The sequence below is a fragment of the Mustela nivalis genome (assembly GCF_964662115.1).
Source record: "Mustela nivalis genome assembly, chromosome: 1".
NCBI lineage: Eukaryota > Metazoa > Chordata > Mammalia > Carnivora > Mustelidae > Mustela > Mustela nivalis.
In genome coordinates this window covers 121,224,168-121,244,719 of record NC_139020.1, presented here as the reverse complement: position 1 = coordinate 121,244,719, position 20,552 = coordinate 121,224,168, and the positions used below count along the sequence as shown (strand labels likewise).

General features: G+C 45.0%; 2 protein-coding genes and 1 long non-coding RNA gene across 9 annotated transcripts in view; 1 reads left to right on the top strand and 2 right to left on the bottom strand.

The window, feature by feature from the left end:
- The window catches only part of COPB2 (COPI coat complex subunit beta 2), a 460,843-nt gene that overhangs the window by 198,771 nt on the left and 241,520 nt on the right, over positions 1–20,552 (bottom strand). The window lies entirely within an intron of this gene.
- NMNAT3 (nicotinamide nucleotide adenylyltransferase 3) overlaps positions 1–20,552 on the bottom strand; it is a 123,771-nt gene that overhangs the window by 6,789 nt on the left and 96,430 nt on the right. For 4 of the 6 annotated variants that reach the window (XM_082740993.1, XM_082740992.1, XM_082740988.1 and 1 more), the window contains exons 3-4: positions 5,232–5,415; positions 394–473 (exon numbers count right to left, since the gene is read on the bottom strand). The exons of 1 other annotated variant lie outside the window; for it this stretch is intronic. In XM_082740993.1, coding sequence (XP_082597119.1) covers positions 394–473; positions 5,232–5,415 — 264 coding nt within the window. The remainder of the gene's footprint in view (positions 1–393; positions 474–5,231; positions 5,416–20,552) is intronic. One more of the 6 variants, XM_082740990.1, reaches the window with a different exon arrangement.
- LOC309869662 overlaps positions 1–20,552 on the top strand; it is an 86,446-nt gene that overhangs the window by 5,624 nt on the left and 60,270 nt on the right. The window lies entirely within an intron of this gene.

Here is a 20,552-nt window from a genome sequence, read left to right as displayed (position 1 = left end):
CCCAGGGTTACAAATTAAAAGGACATTCCACATGGACTGAAATTCCCCTAAAAACAGGTTTCTGTTTGAGGATCAGAATGGCACATTTGTACTCAGAAAGGCTCAGGCTTTTAGAGGAGTCCAGCATCACTCACTGGTTTATCCCTGTGTAGCCCTGACTGTAATCCGGGTCACAAGCACAAGTCACAAGAGTAGGTAAACTCCTTTGGAGAAGAAAATCCTAAAGTAGCAACCCGATTTACAAGGGATGGTGGCAGATTGTTGACAATGACCTTTCAACCCGGGAAGTGTCACCACAGCCCAGCAAGACTCAGAATCCTTATGCTGCTTGGGAGTGGGTCCTGCACATCCCTGACCTCTCCCCCTCCCAGGGACAAGAGGGTCCGTACCTACCTGTGGGGGCTGTGCGAGCCCTGCTGTGGTCTGGGCCTTCCCTCCTGGGCAGAGATCTGAGCAGTTCGCTGTGATGATGCCTGCATTGCAAATACACGGGCTCAGGGTGTGCCCATCCCCACAAAGCCACCCAGGGGTCTGTTTTCAAGTCTCCACCTGCTTTGTCCATTTTAGGTAGGTAGCTCGTTCCACAAATGTTTGTGGAGGGCCTACTGCTATGTGCCAGGGGCTGGGATGGAAAGCAGATGTGATCGGGTCCTCTTAGCCCTCCACTGCCTTCTGTGAGCCCTGGTGGAAGGGGGGTGGGGATGAGCATGGTTCTACTTTTTTTAACACTGTCTTTAAATACCTCACTTAAAAAACGTTGAGTAGGGATTAAGGACATGCGCTATGAGAATCACACACATGTGGGTTCAAAATAAAACCTTTCATTTGTAAAGTGAGGACAACGCCTACCTTTTAGACTTTTGTGAGGGTGAGTCAGCTACTACACGGTGCGTGGCCCACAGCTCACTGTTGTTCTAAACTAGTATTTCAGGACTTCACGGAGTAGGCTGCCTGGGCTTAATCTCAGTTCCCTCACTGGCCAGCTGGGTGACCCTGTGAGGGCATCAACTGCTTTCTGTCTGCGGACAGTTCAGCACTTGTGTGACAAGAAGAGTCACTGTGTGTGCCTCTCACTAGTGGTCATGGGGATTGAAGGAGTTATGCACGCAAAGTGCATGGAACAGCGGGCAGGACGGAGTAAGTCTCATTTGGTGTTAGCATTTCAGATCTGATTAGACTCATGCCAGCTTGGCACGCCTGGCTCTTTCAGCAATCAATGTGCAAATCAAGACATACCTGATCAAACACAGGTAGTCACCACATCTTGTATCAATGCACTCTTCCACCTACTGAATTATACATTTATGAGCTGTGTTTGGGGGAATGCAGGGGCTCTGCAGCCAGACTGGGTGGGTTCGAGTCTAACTTTTCTGGCTTGTATGACCTTGGATGAATCACTCAGAGCTTCACTGACCTCATCTATTTATTGGTCATCATGAAGCTGATGCTGACCTCCCTGCTGAGCATCACCAGACTGTGAGAGAAAAAGCGCTTCCTTCCCTGCCCAGTGCTGGGCGAGTGGCCCAGGGCTGATCATCACTGGGGCAAGGCATGGTGTAAAGGTTAAGCTTTACAGTTAGACTGCTTGGTTGGAATTCTGCTTCCAACCAGCAGCTGTGGAATTCTGGTGGTCTCCTTAAGCAATCTGCCTCCAGTTTCCTCATCTGCAGAATGGGGGACGATGACCGCACCCACCCCTGTGAGCTGCACTGAGGATTCATGGAGCAGCTTAGTACTGGCCCGTCCACAGAAAGAGCCCAGTCAACTTTATCAGTTTTTTTCTGAGAATGGTGAGCTCATTTAATTCATCCTTATAGTCTTAGTTCTCAGGAAATGCTTACCTAAAATCTGCTGAATTCAGGAATGATGGAAGGAGTGGACCAATAAATACATTTAATTCTGGCCCCTAGTCTTTTCTGATGATCTCAGAGACTCAACTGAGTCCTCTTAGGGTCTAGTTGGACTCTGTGTTTCTATTATTGTCTGATTTGGTTTTGGTAAGCTTCAAGTCTGAGGATTCACTCCTAATTAGATTGGAATCTTACCATACTGAAGTAGGTGTGAGTCTCACCTCTACTTTCTAACTGTAGGAGTCTGTGGATGTTACTAACCCTTTCAGAGCCTCCATTTTCCCATCTGTAAAATGGGACTAAACCCACCTACTTCTCAGAGTTTCTGAGGTGACTAGATATTAACCTACCTAGAAAAGCCTGGCATAAACTGGTGATCAGTAAAAGTGGTGACTGTCATTTTATTGTATTTACCTTGAAGATCCTAGTTCAGGTTGACAGTGGGCAGGACGGAGCTGGCTCTCTGAACTCTGATGTGTGAATAATTATTCTCACAGACCTCCAGTGGGCCTCTGTGGGGCAGTGCCCATGGCTTCTTCCTGTCTGCCTGAGTGGTGTCCCAGTGTGCCCAGCCCCGGGCCTGAGTTTGAGTTTTCCATGTCCTACGCAGTCCAGGCATGCCTGGTCAGAGGGTCCCTGTGGCAGGACCAGAGTCAGCCCCTCTGTGAGCCCAGCAGTAGATCTCTGGTTGCAGGAGGACCATAAGTGTGGCTTCAGACTCAGACGAGGGCTCTGCCACTCATTCGTGACTTTGATTAACTTAGCCTCTCTGAACCTGGTTCTTCATCTGTAAAAGGAGGATAGCGTAAGATCATGCTTGCAGAGGGGTTGGTGAGATGACAGTAGAGGTGGTGACCATGATGATGGGCCACATAAATGGCATTGTGACTAAGGACCTCCCCTCACAGCTCCAGAAGGTGAGCAAAGTAAGCTATCAAATGTCCTAAAAGCATGAAAACTGGCCTATATATATAAAAAAAAAAAAGTAAAAATAAGCAATTTGATAAGTAGAAAAAGAATCCTCAATGAACTCTACTGTGAATTTACTTCACAGTGACATTTGTCATAGTCACACTATTTGTCCCTATGATGCAAATCCCCTGTTGACTCTGTCAGGAAGATACTAAATGGAGCAAAGGGTGGGGTGGTTTATTACCTTGCTTCTAAAATCACCTAACCTTATAACTACCAGATTTTCAATCTTAAAAAGAAAAATGCTTGGGGAATTTTAGGAAAACATTCACAATCAAATTTTCTGAGAAGCTCACTCTAAATGTTGGAAAAAAAGAATGGGATCAGTTATTAGCAACACTGTGTTGTCTGTATCAATGGATTTTCAACCCTGGCTGCACAAAATCAATCATTTGGGGACCTTAAAAAAAATACCCATGCCTAAACCCCACTCACAAATCATAATTCCTGGGGGTGGGGAGATGAGCATTTTTAAAAAAGCTTCCCAGGTGATTCCTATAGCCAGGGCCCACTGGTTTGGATGGATCTTGGTACTAATCATAAGCCTGGTTCACATACTTTGTGCCTGAGGCTGTGGCCTCAATCCTAGCCAAGCATTAGAATCACTAGGCAGCCCTTAAAAATTCTGATGCCCCACCCCAGACCAGTGACATCCCCGTCTCTGGGAGAAGTTGGTACTTTTGAAAGCTCCCTTGGTGATTCAGGGTGCAGCCAGGGCTGAGAGGCACTGGACTAAAGGATAGAGTAAGAAAAAGAAAAAGCACATGTTCAGTAAAATCTCAGCTCACACCTACATTTTCCAACGGAAGCAGCAACAATATTATATAGTTCTGTGGCCAGTTCGTATTTATCCAGGAATGGCTTATCTGTCTTGAGGATAAATTCTGGGCCAGTGTTGGGGAGGCAAGGAAGGTAACTAACATTATTAAGCACCTGCCATAAACCAGGTATTTTGCCCACATCATCCTATTTAATTCACGCAGTGCCCCGAAGAAGTAGGTGGTGTCACACTCATTTTATTAGGCGAGGAACTGAGGCTCAGAGATGCTAACTCACATCAAGTCCCTGAACTAGTAAACTGGACTTCCACATCTGGGCCCTAGGCCACACTGCCTCTCACAGGGTGAAGGAGGAAAGCGTCTTTGTGACTAGTGTTAAAGATAAACGATTTGCTGGATTTTCTACTCTTTTGTGTGTTTTCCCCTCTGCTATCCTCCAGAGATGAGAACTGGCTGTTATTTCTTATTCTGAAGGGATGATCTAGGTGTAAATTTATTCTTTATGTTAAAAAAAAGAGCATGTATTCTAACCGTCATTTCATATTTGCTCTTCTTTTAATTTGGCAAGAGGTTCTGAAGTAGAACTGAATTGCTACTGAATGCTTCTAGCTGGTTCTTTCCCAAGAAAAAGGCAAATAATCAGAGCCAAGATCTGTAACTAAATGTTTACCTTTAATCTAAGAAAAAGGTAAACAGTTTTCAACCAAGTGGCTGTGAAGAGGAGTAAAAAATGAAAACCTAAACCGATTTATGAGGGAACAGGCCTGCCAATTACTGGACACTATCCAGTCCAGTGGTTCCAAACAGAGAAGACACAACGCCCAGTTTGCAGTCCCTTCAGCAGACCCGGCTCTTTGTGAGAGACAGGCCCACCTCCCCGTCCCCTCTGAACCCCAGGCTGGACTGGGCTTCCTGCTTTTCTGGTAAGCTCCTAGGACCCTTTCCCAGACCCAAGTCAGTGACCCACTGCCCCAGCTCCCAGGGCTCTCAAGGCTTTCAAAGAGCCAATTACTTCTGCTGGGTGCTAATAGCAGTTCCAAAAGGAAAACTTTCTAGAGCAACTTTCTAGATTTATAGGCTTTTTTTTTTTTCAATTTTACATAAAAGTCGAGATTTATAGAGCCCAGAATTTGTATAATTAGAAAAGATGGCTTATGAGGTAGATACAGTTTTTACCCTAGTCAGTGATGACAATGATAGAAGGTCCCACTTAGTGAATCCTTTAATGGGGTTCTGGGACAGGAAAGTTCTTTACATTTAAAAAGTCCTCATTAGGTTTTATTGTGCCCATTTTACAAGTGAGAAATGTGTCTCAGAATGTTAAATACCCAGTCTCATAGCTACTAGGTGGCTGCACTGGAGCCCAAGGAGACAGCCCTCTGAATCGAGATTGGGCATTTCCAGAAAGTGCATCCTGAAAGGCAGTGGGTTATGACTGTTTTCACTCTAGCCCTCCTTGAGAGTGGGTCTGTGGGTCTCTCTCCCTCTGAGAGGAAGTGCTTCTGGGATTTTGGCTGAGCAAGCCTGGCTGAAGCCCTACTTCAAACTTGGTCCCTACTTTCAACCGCAGGGCTCTACAGATGTGTCCCATGACCCCTGGTCATCACACAAAAGCATGCTCCGCTGTTACCTCAGCACCTTCACTGTCTCCGTCCACTGCAGCTGCTCACTCTCCCAGGGGTCCACCCGGACCCAGTCGGACGTCTGCAGGGCCAGCCGGGCCATGGCCACCCGGTGGTGGGCAGCCACAAGGCCTTGCTTCCTGTAGTGGTCGTTGACAGGAGAGATGATACCCCCGATCACCTGGTACATTCCTAGGCAAGGGAGAGCAGGGGTGTGTGGTATGTGCCAACAGTGACCACCCGGCCACCTGGAAACTCTCTGGGCCTCATCCTGAGTGGGGGCAGACTTGGGCATTCTCTCCTGATGGGCCAGCCCCCTCAGGCATGGGTAAAGGATGCCCCAGGAGCCATGTGCTTCTCCAGTTGGCAATAGCCCCAAGTCATACTTCTCCTGAGAGCCAGGCTGTGAGGGGGTGGCCAGACAAGACGCCCAGAAGGCAGTGGGACAGTTAGGGTCAGAGCACAGGAAGGTACACGATGGCCTCCTCCTGCACAGGACTTAACAGAGGCACCATCATCCTCTAATCATGGATGGGACAACAGTGACATGTAGTTTCTTATGCCCAAACAGGGGATCTTGTGAATCAAAGATGAAGGGAGGGGTGGGTCTAGGAGGAATGGGAAGGCCTACTTTGGGAAAGATGTGGGTTGTGCTGATGAGTGATGCAGTATGGCTCAGGGACTGGAGAATGGGACGCTTCAAGTTCAGAGCCAGAGTGACATGGTGGAAGCTAGAGAACCAGCATGGAAAGAGTCTGAGCAGGACCCCGAGAGCCTTGGGAGGGGGCTCCAGCTCCATCACTCCCTAGTGCACCCTTGGCAATTACCAACCTATGTGGAAAAATAAAATATGTAGTCATCTGAACTTCAGTTCTCCTGTGTGTGAAAAGGGACCATACCTGCTTGGCAGGACCTTGTGCTAAGGAGAGATATTAGCGAATCCTTATGTAGTGGGATGATATTTTGTTTTAGGATGGGACATATTTTTTAAAATCGTATTATAAAATATAACATGCACATAAAAACACGAAACACAGGGGGGTTGACAGAGAGTTATAAACTATATCCTGCTTTCATCATCACCTAGATTAAGACACAAACACTTCGGGCACACCAGATGTTCCCACTGCAAGCCCCACTTGGACAGCAGTTAATCACTACTCTTTCTTTTTTAATATTAATTCTCTGTCCTGTATTGCTTTACCATGTATTTATGCAGCCTTAAAAAACATAAATTCATTTGCCTTCTGAAACTTTTACAAATGGAACCAGACTGAATATATTCTTTTGTTCAGCCTTTTTCACTTTATGTAAATAAAATTCATGTAATCCAACCAGTCTTACTGCTGCATAACTTTCCATTGCAAGATTATATACTAAGTAATTGATCTCTTTTACTGTTGATGGACTTGGTCTGAGTCTGGCTTTGGACAATTACAAACTGCGCTGCTATGGACATCCTTCCCCAAGTCTCCCTGTGCACAGAGCCATGCATGTCTTAGGACACACATCCAAGAGTAGACCTGCTGAGTCATAGGGCAGGTGTCTCTGCAGCTTCTCTAGATGATGCCGGACCATTTTCCCAAGTGGTTGTAGCTATTTGTCCTCCAACCAGCCATGCAGGAAGAGTTTCATTTGCGCTGGGCCCTGCCACACAAGGTTATGGTCAGGATCTTCCCAATCTGAGAGACGTGCAATTAAATCTCACTGTTGTTTTAAAGTTCATTTTCCTGCTCACTAGTGAGGCTGAGCATTTATTCATATATATTATTTAACATTCAGGCTTAAATTTTTTGTGAAAGTGCCTGTTCAAATCTTTTGCCCATATTTTGGATTGTCTGCTTTTTAAACATTGATTCGTAGAGTTCCTTACATATTCTACATACAAGCCTTTTGTTAGTTGGTTATAGGAGTCATAAATACCCTCTTGTTTTATGGCTTGCCTTACTGTTGTTTTTTAATGGAATCCTTTGAAAATGAAAGAAAAAGTTCTTAATTTTAATGTAGTTGGGTTGGGTTATTAGTTTTTTCCTTTATGGCCAGTGCATTTTGTGTTATGAAGACATTTTCCTGTATTAACTCATAAAAAGTTTACAGTTTTTTCACATTTGGGTCTTTGTGCACGATGTGAATCCTATTAAGTTATTTTTCTTTTGGATAGTCCATTATTCCAGCAGTGGTTACCAAAAAGCCCCCATCCACCCTGCTGCTGTGCTCTGCCAACCATGTGCTGAGTATCAGTGTTCACCCTGTGCAAGGGCCTGCTTCTCTGCTGTTCTGTTCTTTGCTCTATTTGCCCAGCACTGTGCAACAGCACACTGCTTGGCTTAATATAGCTTTATTACACATCTTGGTATCTGGTTAAGCAAATCCTCCCACCAGCTTCTGCTTCAGAAGTGGCTTGGCAATTCTTGACTTTTTGTACTTCCCCTATACATTTCAGAACGAGCTTGTCAGATTCCACAAATGAAGCACCTCTCCTTGCCCCTCCCTGCAAAACCTACCGAAATTCTGATAGGAACTGAACTGAATTTATAATTTAATTTAGGGAGAACTCAAGCCTTTACAGTTTTTAGCCGTCCAATCCACAAGCATGGTTTATCTTTCCATTTGTTTAGATCTTCTTAAATGTCCCTAAATAAAGTTATACAGTTTTTCTTATAGACAGCCTAAGCATCTTTTCTAAGAATTATTCCTAGACACTTGATTTTTTGAATGCCACTATAAATGGAATTTATTTATTCATTTTTTAAAAGATTTTATTTACTTATTTGACAGACAGAGACCACAAGCAGGCAGAGTGGCAGGCGGAGGTGGGGGGAAGCAGCTCCCTGCTGAGCAAAGAGCCTGATGTGGGGCTTGATCCCAGGACCCCGAGATCATGACCTGAGCCAAAGGCAGAGGCTTAACCCACTGAGCCACCCAGGCGTCCCAATAAATGGCATTTAAAATATACTTTTTATTCTGTTTCTTGTTAATATAGAGACATATGATTTAGGCATCCTGAATGCATATGTAGTAACCTCGCTAAACTCTCTTATTCTAATTGTTTATCTGTACAGTCTTTTGAATCTTCTGTGTCCAAAATATGCCATTGAAAATACTGACAAATTTGCTGCATTCCCAATCCCTCTGCCTTTTGTTTTTCTCACTGCACCACCGAAGACCTCTAGCATGATACCAAAGAGACGTGGTGTTAGGGGGCCTTATTGCCACTATCAGAGGAAAAGCTTTTGAGTTTCAGTATTACATATGATGTCTGCTGAGTTTTCTGTAGCTATCCTTTTTCAATTGTGGCAAAGACAATGCCATGTGTTCATTATAACTCCGTTTTCCCCTTTCTGGGCACACTGGAAGCTAATACATCCATTCTTCTTGAAATTAGGTTGGGTTTCTGTGATCTCACTGAGTTGTAGTCAACGGGGATGTGGGTAGAAGTGATGTCTGGCCCATCTAGACTTGGCCATAAAGATTCTTGCTGACCCTACAACTCTTTTATAGTGAATCTGAAAGCTGAAGTTAAGGATGTAAAGCCATGGGTGGGGCCTACTAGGATTCCTGAGACACGGCTGGGCAGTGAATTGCCCTGTAGCCCTTCAGGAACTACATGGGATTTATCTGATAAGGGAGAAATGTTCTTTAATGTGCTAAGCTCTTAAAATTGGGGGATTTATTATGGTAGACTGACCTGGTCTACCCTGACAAATAGGCTACTTTAAGAAACATTCCCAGCTATTCCCTGTTTAAGAACTTTTGTCATAACTAAGTTTTGTCAAACATCTTCTCTGCAACTCTTGAAATGATGGTGTGATTTTTGTAGGATTTTTGACTACTTGCCAGTCAATGCCCCTGACTAATCATTTATTGGGGGGCTCTCCCCCGGGTGTCAGATGTGCCCTCCTCCAGAGAAGCTTCATGTTTCTGTCTCCCAGGTCCCTGGAATTACTGAAAGTCATGGATGACCTTAAATGAATGTGTTGACTTAAGGTTCTTTGACTAATTCCAGCAAGGGGCTGCAAATCTGAGCGAAGACTGATGTGCAGGCGTTTCTTCCTATCAGTATTTTATCTTTGCCTTTTTCTTCTTTGGCTTGCCTTAGTGCTAGGGCTTCTCTGAAGGCCTCTAGGACTGGGGGGAGAAGGAGGGTTAAGATCTAGACCCTGAGACAGCTCTTTGGGGTCCTGCTTCATGTGGGGGAAGATACCCATCAGGTTCCCCAGCTTGTGAGGGCTCCAGCCTTTGAATTCTTTGTTGGCTTTTATGGCTGCTGATTCAAAGCTTAAGTGAGCAGTACTGGCAAGTGCCCACAGGGCATCAGTGGCTCTGATGTTCTAATAGCCTGCTTACTAACCTCCCTGGTTTTAGGGGGTTTTCTCCCAGCTGGTCTGAGACATCCCCACTTTTTGGCTTTAACAGAGAGGTTTGAAAAATGTTCTGCTCACCATTTGTTTTTGGTTTTAGTGGGAGAGCTGATCCAAAGAAGGCAGCCTGACCAACCTGCCAGCCCCCAACACACGCACCTTCCGGGAAGCTGAGAGTTCCCTGATGCATTTATCCTTCCTGGAGGCGGAGGCATCCACTCTATCAGGGGGATGACAGAACTAGCAGAGAATAAGGCAAGGATGTCCATCTTTTCACTTCCAGAAACTGGTTTCAAAAACTCATCTCAGAAATACTGGTGAAGGTTAGAATCAGGGTTTGTTGAGAAAGATTGATCAAATTTTGAAAGTCTCCCTAAAAAATATCAAGAGCCAGAGTCTAGGGAGTAAGAGCACACAGTTTTACTAAAATCCACAGAGGAGTAAGGAGAGAATACAAAAATGGAAAGGAAAAGCCCCTTCTGGGAGCTGGGGTGGGGTGGGTGGAGGAATGAGCAGCAGGCAGAGGAAAGGACCTGGTAGGAAAGATTTGTGGTGACCAAGAGTTTAGAGCCAAGTGGAGACCTGCTCCCTACATCCTCTTACCCTCTGGAGACAAAGCCTCCTGTGTGTTGAGTGGGGGAGGTTATAATTAATAGGCTTAGTTTTGGGAACCACAGAGCAGGTGGGCTGGTATTTTGGTTTCCACTTGGAATTCCAGGAGGCGACCATCTTGCTCTGTGCCAGCAGAGGACCAGTAGAGTAGAAGTGACAGTGCGCCGTGACAGGCAGAGAGGCCTTCAGGAAACATCCCCTCCCCTGCCTTCAGTAGGGCATGCCAGACATCCACAGAAATCCCCAAGGCTCTTTGAGAGGAGGAGTGAAAGAGGCTGAGGATGAACAGTCAGCTGGGCTACTTTGGGGGAAGGGGGGGTGGCCAGTAGGGGACACAGGGTGTACAGCGCAAAGCCAAGGACCATGGTGGTGTTAGAACACAGGTGGTGGGGCCTTACTGATGTGCTGGGGGCACATCAGTAGTGGAGGCAGAGAGGATAGAGGCCAGTGCCCAAGACCCGGATAGCCTGCTTCAGATGCCAGGATGACAGACTACCACCTGTGATGCTTCATTCACTTTTGGGGGAAGCAGGCAGCAAAAGACAGACTTGATTAAAAACTGACCTGTAACACAATGACTTTAAAATCAGAAAATGGTTACCTTGAAGAGGTAAATTTTTTCACCATGCATGGAAATGCTGGCTTCAGAACAAGGCGAGTGTTACAGAAAGCAAAGCAAGTTCTAGGTCTGCATATCTGAGTCCCATGTTATGCATGGAATATGATCTTTTTCTTTTCCACTTAAAAAAAGGGGGGGGCCAGCTTCTGAAGAGTGCCCACTTTCTTGGGCAATTTATGTACATTTAACGTGCACATTAATCTCTGTTTGGAGGAAAGGAGTGGTGCTCCAGGTGGCCCTCCAGGCAGCTGTGCAGGCACCTTGGAGTCTCAGGTGTCACTTTTGATGGTTTGGCTCATATTGACAGGGAAGGCGATACAAGGAGAAAATTAATGCTTTGTTACAGCACCCAGGAGAAGAGAACCAATAAAAATAACAATTTGGACTAAAACTCCTTCTTGCTCTCCAAATGGTTGTGTGCTCAAGCCTCTTCTCTTTCCCACAATCCCTGTATTGCCTCTCACATGACCCATTCTCCCCCTAGGTAGATGGAGGTACTTCTCTGGCAGCTCGCTGCTGCCCTGACACAGCTCCATTACAGTATCTGTACCGTAAAGATCTGTTTGTCTTTCCCACGAGACTGGTCAGCTCTCTAAGGATGTGAACCTGACTTTTAACTCTGGGTAACATGACCCACACATCTCTTAGTATGAAGCTCTACTGACCTTGCTTTTGGGTTACCATAGCGATAGATGGCTGTGAGTTTAACATGGTGGACAGAATTCCTTCTTTATCCCCACCCCTGTTCTAATAAAATGGCAATGAAGGAATAGAATACATATGAAATCACCAGGGCAAAAAGAGTAGGAAGAGAGACAACCACGGATGGGAAAGGTCAACACAGTTTTGGAAGCTGGAGAGCTGATGCACAATGTTGGTTAACAAGCAGAGTCTGCAGGCAACAAAGGTGGGAAGAGGCGAGGTGCCTTGTGTGGCAGCAGCAGTGCAGAGTGGCTCAGGCATGGGAGAAGGGGTGACTGAGGGCCCGAACACAGGAGGACCAGTTCAGAGTTTGCCTAAGGAGCCCTTCGATCCAATCATCTACCTATTCTCCCATCATGGCAGAAGGCTGGATGTCTGCTTTCTGCCGACGTTGGACCAGAGAGACCCTTGCCTCCCATATACAGGCATAGGTAGAGGAGGGAGAAATACCATCCTTCAGACAAGAGGCTAACATTTGGATTCCAGAATAACAGTCCCACCAAGGAGAAGACACCCACAGATCCGTACATTCAGGGGTATTGGACCCGGGGTCTGATCACATGACCATGAGGCCCACTGGCTTCACTCATATACTCAGAGCTTCCAGCCAGCATGTAGGGCCTGATCTGCAAATATAAGTGAATAGTCTAAGAGACAAATTTTAGAAAATTGCTGACCGGGAAAAAGAGACCAAAACCATCACCAGGTTAGGCACTTGGAGGATACAAAGGCAGTCAATGCACAGAGCAAAAGGAAATTTCAAGAATCTCCAAATAATATTGTCAGGAGGGTAAGAGATGACAGCTTATCCACGAGTGGGATGCTCTCAAAGGGCCAGTCAGAAAACAGGAGGAAACTTTTAGAAATCGAAAAATATCCACTCATTCAACAGTATTCACCCACTGCCCATTCCACGCCAGGTACTGTGCTAGGTGCTAGGACACACAGGGTGACGAAGCAGACCGGTTCCTGTCCTCATGGAATGTGCATTCTGGTGAATAAAGCCAGTGGAAGAATCAGAAGATAACCTGAGGAAATCATATGCCAATAAGATACAATTAGAGTACTGTCCTGGAAGGCCCAATATCTTGGTAACAGAGATTTCTAGAAGAGAACAAAGGGAGGAAAACATCATAGAAATAGTACATATTCCCAGACTAGAAGGGCATTTTCAGAACCAAGTACCCTCTGCGTGCTTAGCACTTTGAAGGACAGAAAGTGTACACACGACAAACCATTAGAAAACTGCAGACCATCGGGTTCATGGAGAAGATGCCAAAATTTTCCAGAGAGAAAACCAGAGGTCAAACACACCATAGTGGGGCTCAGGATAAAACTGGATTTCTCAACAGCAATTCCAGGATCCAGAAGGCAGTGCAGCAAAGCCTTCAAATTGTGAAAGGAAAATTATTGCCGACCTCGAATTCTCTATTTAGCCAAACAACCATACAATCAGAACAGGGGTCAGCAAGCTTTCTTTTATCAAGGGACAGATAGCAAATAGTTTAGGCTTTGGGAGCCACATACAATCTTTGTTACATATTCTTTTTTTTTCTTTTCTTTTAACAATCCTTTTAAAATGTTTAAAAAAAAAAAAAAAGCCTTACTGTTAGTTTATAGAAAGAAGGAAAACAGACTCTAGACCAGAGAGGGCCCACAGGCTATAGTTGACTGACCTCTGAATTGGAGTGTGGAATAAAGTTGTGTTCATATACACAAGGGGTCTCAAAAATTTAGCTCCCATATATCCTTTTTAGGGACAGAAAAACGCAGGAGGATGCATTTCTCCAAAACAGAAGCAGGCCAAAAAAAGCAGAAGGCGCCAAGACCCAATAAATCCAAGGTCCTTCCACACCAGGAGACAGGCAGAGGGAACCTCAGGGAAACAGCGAGGGGACATCTCAGATGACAGCACTGTTGCAGCACGGAGAGCTTACCATCCAGACAGGAGCTGGAAGACCCCAGGGAGGGTACGAGCAGAATCAAAATGGGACAGTTGACATGATGAGTCTATGTATACTGAGATGAGTTTTGAAGATCTGGAAATTTTAGGACTGAATTAGTGATCTAAGGAACATAAAGAAATAATAAAGAAAGCAATTATTATCTCCAGGAAGAACCGAAGTTCACATGGGATGCCATGTAAATCTAGTCAGCTATGTGGCTTAATTAATGACATTTACGCAGATATAAATGGAAACAATATTCCTTCAGCCCAGAGTTGTGAGCCAATCTGAGAGCATGTGGTGGAGGTGAAGTGTGAGGGCAGGGGTGTGAGAGAGATAAATCTTCCCTTTTCATAACTGGAAGCCAACAGATACTATCTAAATCTGAAAAATCAAGAAACACAGTATAAGCTTATTATACAAAAATAGGGAGACAAATACTAGAGAAGATGGTTGAAAAAGGCAAACACAACTGCTCTGGGAACCAGGAATCAGGGGTAGGGATGGATGGAACAAAGTTACCATAAGCTTTATAGCAAGCTAACTTGAAGTGTACATATGCTTATAAATAGAGAAAATTAGTTTAAAATGAATGCACTTGGTACAAACATTTCAGGATACTGAAAAGCATAATCAAAAATCAACAAAACATATCTAAGGAGTTAATATTGTTTATATTTTGGTTAATTGCCTTTTTCTTCTCTGTTTTTCTTCATATAATGTAAATTCAATTTTTGTATCTTCTTAGATTCTATCATTAGCATTCTTCTTGGCCATGAGCACTTTTGAAAACACCATTTTTAATGGCTGCATAATAATGAAGATATATGTATATATACACATGTATGTATATGTGTGTGTATATGCTTGAATTAACATATTGTAGCCATCTTTGTAGATCTTTTTAGTTGCAATTTTTAGATACATTTTTAAGATAAATTATTAGAAAGGAAAATCACCGGCTTGAACATTTTCGGGGCTTTTGCTACATCTTGCTAAACTGCTTTTCAGAAATTCTGAACAAGGGGAGAGTGTTACCAGCATGGTATGAGAGAACCCATCTCCTGCCATCCTGGCTAGTGCTGGGATTATTCATCTAAAAACATCTTTGCTAATCTGCAGGAACCTTTTGTGGTTTAAAATTTGCATTTAAGATGATTTGTGTGATTGTTATGACTTATTAGACATTTGAGCTTCTCTGGCTGTGAACCACCTGTTCACAGTAATTGTTCCCTTGTCTTTTTATGCGTATGAACTTTTTTTTAAAGATTTTTTAAAATTTATTCGACAAAGAGAGTAGGGAGAGTGGCAGGCAGAGGGAGAAGCAGATTCCCTATGGAGCAGAGAGCCCGATGCGGGAGTTGATCCCAGGATCCTGGGATCACAACCAGAGAAGGCGGCAGATGCTTAACCGACTTAGCCACCCAGGTGGCTAAGGGCTCCTATGAACCCTTTTTAACAAGTATATGAAACGTTGCCTGGTTGGGTCTGCTGGCACCACATAGAGAGGGTTCTTCTCTACATCCTGGACCTCTCCCCCAACTCTAGTCTGGCTGCTGGGAACTTGGTCTAGGTTTTCAACCAACTAAAACTCCCCACATGCTTGTGAAGCAAAGCCTCAACTGGTCCTCTCAGGGATGCTTCTATCATTTCTCTGACTGAGTACCGTGCCTCTGCTCTACTTGCTTGTCTCAGTTCCTTATCTCCTCTTAGTATTTTCATACCCTCATCTTTTTCTTTAGTTCTGGAACTCACTCTCATTTTCTATTTGGTTGCCAGAAATTGCCTCCCTGCTGCCTCGGCCCCACAGAGCGCTAATTTGGCAAAAATGTTTTTCATCCCAAATGCCCTTCACTGTCCTTAGACTGCTGCTTCTCCTGACAGGTTGATCTTCTGCTATGCTCACATTTTTCTCCTGAATCTCATGGAGAACCAGAAATTCAGTAATTTATCTTCCTAAGTAGAGGGCATCCTCTTGGCCAGAATCTGTAGGACGGACCATCTTTGGAAAGGCAGTTCCTTTTCAGATGATAATGTTACTCTTCACTGAGTGGTTTCTTACCTCTGTCTGTCCCATATGGGCTGCTGGGAAGCCCTGTAAGAGTCTGGGCAGGTTCCTGCTTAATTATTTTACTCACAGAAAAAGGACAAAGGCTTTTGTCCTTTTAATTTTTTTTTTTTGCATCTCAGAAATGCACTTGTGTAGTGCAAGGAGGGAGCTAGAGGTCAAAGGAAACAACCATTGATGGGGAATTCCTCCCCTTCTAAGGTTTATCTTTAGTAATTTTTAAAAAAGATTTTATTTATTTATTTGAGAGGGAGAGAGAAAGAGTGAGCAATAGCGCAAGAGCAGGGGAAGGGAGAAGCAGGCTCCGTGCCGAGCAGGGAGCCCAATGCAGGACTCGATCCTAGGACCTGATCCATGATCATGACCTGAGCCAAAGGCAGATGCTTAACCGCCTGAGCCACCCAGGTGGCCCTATCTTTAGTATTATAAGAACACTTAATATATAAGGTAGGCAATCAAATTGACTTTTTTCCTTAAACACTTTAAGGGGAAAAAAGTACTTAAAGAGACCACCCACTTCCTTTTATAAAAACTGTGTCTTCCACACCACGGACTCTGTGTTTTACTCTTACCGTGTCTTATCTTTTTACATAGAGTTCATGTTCCATTGAGCTGTCTAGAGTCAGCATCACACTCATGTAACCACTTTTGAAAAAAATTATATCTTAATGTCTCACAGAGCTTTCTGAGCACTTGGTTAGTCTTCCAGGTGAACCTTGGGATACTTTTTTCAAGTTAAATAAAGACAAATAGCCATGGGTATGTTCACTGGAAAGCCCATCAATAACTGGCCATTCCCTTGAGGACTGCTTGTATCTGCACTTAGTGAGGCCTCCCAGCAGAGGGGCAGAGCCCCGCCCCAGCGTCCTTCACGTTTCTAGTTCAGGTTCGTCCTGAAGACAGGTGTCCTTGGCAGTTTCTCTGGTGCATAATTTTTTTTTCGTCAAATTTTATTTTAAGGTACAGGTTATATGTATTTTTATATGTTACATTACATATTACATATGTTTTATAGACCATAAACAGCTCATGACATTGTATCACAACTGTTATGTCGAAAACTCTGTATTTTGGCTTATTTCTAATCTGGACTACCTTACTGAATGTATTCATTCTGCTAGGTTTTCAGATGCTTCCCCTGGATTTTCTAGGGATACCATGATACCACCTGCAAATGATGAAAACTAGGTCTCCTATCTATAAGTCTATTTCTTATTTTTGACTGATGCCGTTAGAAATAATGGTGGTAAGTAGGCATTCTTTTCTATTTCCTTGCTTCTGTGGGAATGCTTAAAGTGTTATGTCATTATATGTCATGCTAGATAAGTATCCTTATAGTTCTAATTTACTAAGAGCTTAAAAAAATCCCTAAGTAGGTGTTGGATTTTATTGAATGACTTTTAAGTGTGTACTGAGATGATGATTTAGGTTCCATAAAAATATATTGTCTTAGTAATGCAATATATTAATAGATATCTTTATGGTATATTGTCCTTGAATACCTGGGATAAATGCTACCTGGTCATGTTGAATTATTCTTTTATTAGCAATTTGATAACCTACTACTTTATATGGGTATTTTGCATCCCCGATTATACTGTTAAACACCAGCTGTAATGCCACAATATCCTTATCCAATTTTCTTTGTTCTAGAAAATGGCTCTGGTAGATTGAATTATTGGTCCTAATTTCTCACTCTGTCATTACACCATTACACACTCTCCCGCCACAGCCTCACAAAGGCAGGATGTACTTCCCCACCCCTTGACTTTGGACTTGGCCATGACTCCTTTTGGCCAATGGCATATTCGTAGATGTGAGATGAACAAAAACTCAAAACTTGCTTGCTTAGTGAGACTTGCAATCCCGTGCCTGTGCCATCTCCAGGAGAAGGATATGTGAGATAGCCATTACCCTTTTATTTTCCTGGACCCACAGTTATTTTAAATCAATAAGTGAGGATGTGATAACACAAAAACAGTATGCCACACTAGGCTGGTGCTCAGCAACTGTCACTCCCGCCACCCTCTTGTCATTACATCGGTAGAGCAGGGAACTGTGGCAAGGTCGTATTTTCCCAAGATGGCCTCGACATTGTCTCCTGGCATGTGTGCTTTCCTAGAACCCAACGACTCCTCCATCAAAAGTCAGTGCCCCTTCCCCTTGGACCTGGGTGAACACTGATGAATGTTTAACCCAGAAGTAGAAGTGACACTACATCGCAGCTGGGGTGAGGTCATAACAATGTCCTGCACGACCACCTTAAGATCTGGGGACACCTGGTTTGGGAACCCAGCTGCCAGGTTGTGAAAGCCCAAGCTAGCCCATGAAGAGAGACTCCACAGTGACAGAGTGAAGCCACCTGCCCACGCTCTGGTCAACTGCCCTGCCAACACCCAGCATGCACTGCCAGATGTGTGCGTGCAGAATTCTCCAGGTGACTCTTGATCCCAGCTGTCTGTCTAGTCACTCCTGGTTTTGGAGGTCCTCCGAGCTGAGTCCCCAGATATTGTGGGGAGGAGACAAACCGTTCCCACTGGGCTGTGTCCAGATTCCTAACCCAGTGAATCTGTGAGTGTGACAAAATGGTCACTTTACAACACTGAGTTTGGGGTGGTTTGCTGTGTAGTAATAATAACTGGCGTAGGACTGGAGATTCAGGAAGATCACATCATTTTCCTATGGTTACACTACCAGGCAATGGCAGGGTTGGGATCCAAAGCAGGTGTGCCTGTACTTTTCCTGTTGTCTTATACTGGTGACTGGCAGTGAGGTTCAAAGAGCCCTAAGCCAGCCAGAACTCACGAGGGTATCACTCGGCAGCTCCACCTGTGTGTGTGTGGTCCCAGACCAGATCACTCTGGGGGTATGACAGGGATCCCACCCATCTAGAGCAGACCGTGTCCCCCAGCAACACTGGGCTTCCAAGTTACTGCTCCTTAAAATGCTAGCAGCCTCACAAACCGTGAACCAAGACTTGATAGCATTCCAAAGGGTAAAGACTTCATTATTATCATAGGGAACGCTCTGGCCCATTTATCAGCATTTTATTAAGAATTACCATATGTATCTAAAACAAAACTACACTTGTCCAAACAACTGAGTGAAGCGTGAGGTCATGCTCAGAGTCTGGCCGGCTCCTATTGCACCCCTTCTCCCGGGACAATCCACCCCTGCTCAGAGCAGCACAGTGTCCCTGTGTGTACAGGCACAGTCTAACCCTTACCCACTTCACAGACCCTTCTGTCCCTTTCCTTCTTTCTTTGGTTGTGGTGGCTGAAAAGCACCTCAGGAAATAGGGCCTTGAAAGGCAAAGTCTTTTAAGAAATACCAGGAGCAAATGGTACAAGGTAAACAAGGAAAGAAAGCCAGAGTGATGTTAAGCAGGTTAGGAAAAAAAAAGATCAGGATCTCAACCAAATGGATCTGCACACTTTTACAAAGAGCTTATTGTGATTAAACTTGGCCTCCAAGCGACATCTGGAAAACAGGAGGCTGTTGAGGCTTTGAGGCCATTTTGGCATGCTCTTCTTTATTTTCTTCATTAAGTCCTGCTTTTTTTGTTTGTTTGTCTGTTTCTTCAGCCAAATTGCTCTTAGCGCTCCTGGTCCAGATGAACTTGAGACTGCCTCTTTTATTGCTTGGCTCTGTGCGCCGCTGGCTAGAAGTACCCCCACCTCAAAAGGCCACTAAATGCCTGGATGGAGGAAGCCTGGGGCAGGGAGAACAGACCCAGGAATTCTGATTACCCCACACAGAGCTGTGGTCCTCTGGCAGTGCCGCGGGTGGGCTGGACCATGGTGGCCACGGGCAGTGTGACCACCCTCCCTCCCCCTTCAGTGCCTGTGGTGTACGTGGCTCTTTTGTCTGCCCTCCATTTCCCTCACTGCTTTCCACACGGAGTCTTTCTTTCAACCTGCACGCTCTTCCTGCACACTACAAAGCCCCCTCTGGTCTCCAGAATCCTTCAACGCCTGAGCTTGTCAGCATGAGCTTTCTCTTTCTTTCGTTTCCAAATGTCCTGCTCTTTTTGTGTGCAACTTCTTAAAAAACGGGCAAAGTAAACAACAAAGCAGCAATATTTCACAGGGTTTAAGCTTCCTTTCTGGTCCTGGAGAGCGGGGCCTTTTCGGTTTCTTCTCTCCTGCTCCATTCATTCTCTACAACCCTTTTCCTGAGTCCCAGGTGCTCGGTGCTGGTCAGCTGGCGGCATGCCTTCCATTTCTATCGAAGCACCGACAAAGCCTCTGATGGGGTGGCCGGCTCCTAGGGTCCTACATGCTTTCAGGGTATTAGAACCTCTTTCTTACGTGTGCCTCTGTTTTCCAACATTTAACTCCTGGCTGTGTCTCTCTGCCTGGTGAACAGAATGAGTCTCCTTTCAGACTAGGTAGGTTTTAAAAAAGAACTCACCAGAACTCCCAGATGCTGGAGTCTCAAGGCTCCTCAGAAACTCACTGCTGTCTCTTTGGGGGCCTGAGATCCAACAGGCACTATATATGGGAGAAGAGGGAGTGGGGGCTGGTTGTAATCAGGCACTCTGGGCTTGGTGTGCAGTCTGCTGAAGGCGTCATGGGAATGCCGCACGAAACACGGCTGTGGACAGCCTCCGTATGTGGAATCTCGGTGTGTGAGAGGCAGCCTCATTTCCCGCTGATGAATTACTAGTCCTGGGCCATACGCCACCACTGTGCTCTTTTTTAAAAAGATCTTATTTGTTTATTTTTGCAAGAGAGAGAGAGAGAGGTGTGAGAGAGATCATGAACTGGGGGAGAGGCAGCCTGGCATGGACCTGGAGCCAGGGGGTGTACCAGCACTGCAAATCCTGAGAGGAATACTGTGGAAGCCCCAAGGTTCACTCCTGGGAGAGACAGCCCCCACAAGGTGGTCTGTGGAGGGCAGAGGTACACGAGGAGCCCAGAAGAGGCTCTGAGCAGGTGGAGCCGTTTCTGGAGGACGGGACCTCTGAACTGAGTTATGGATGGCGCAGAAGGCACGTGGTGACCTAAGAAAGGTAAAGC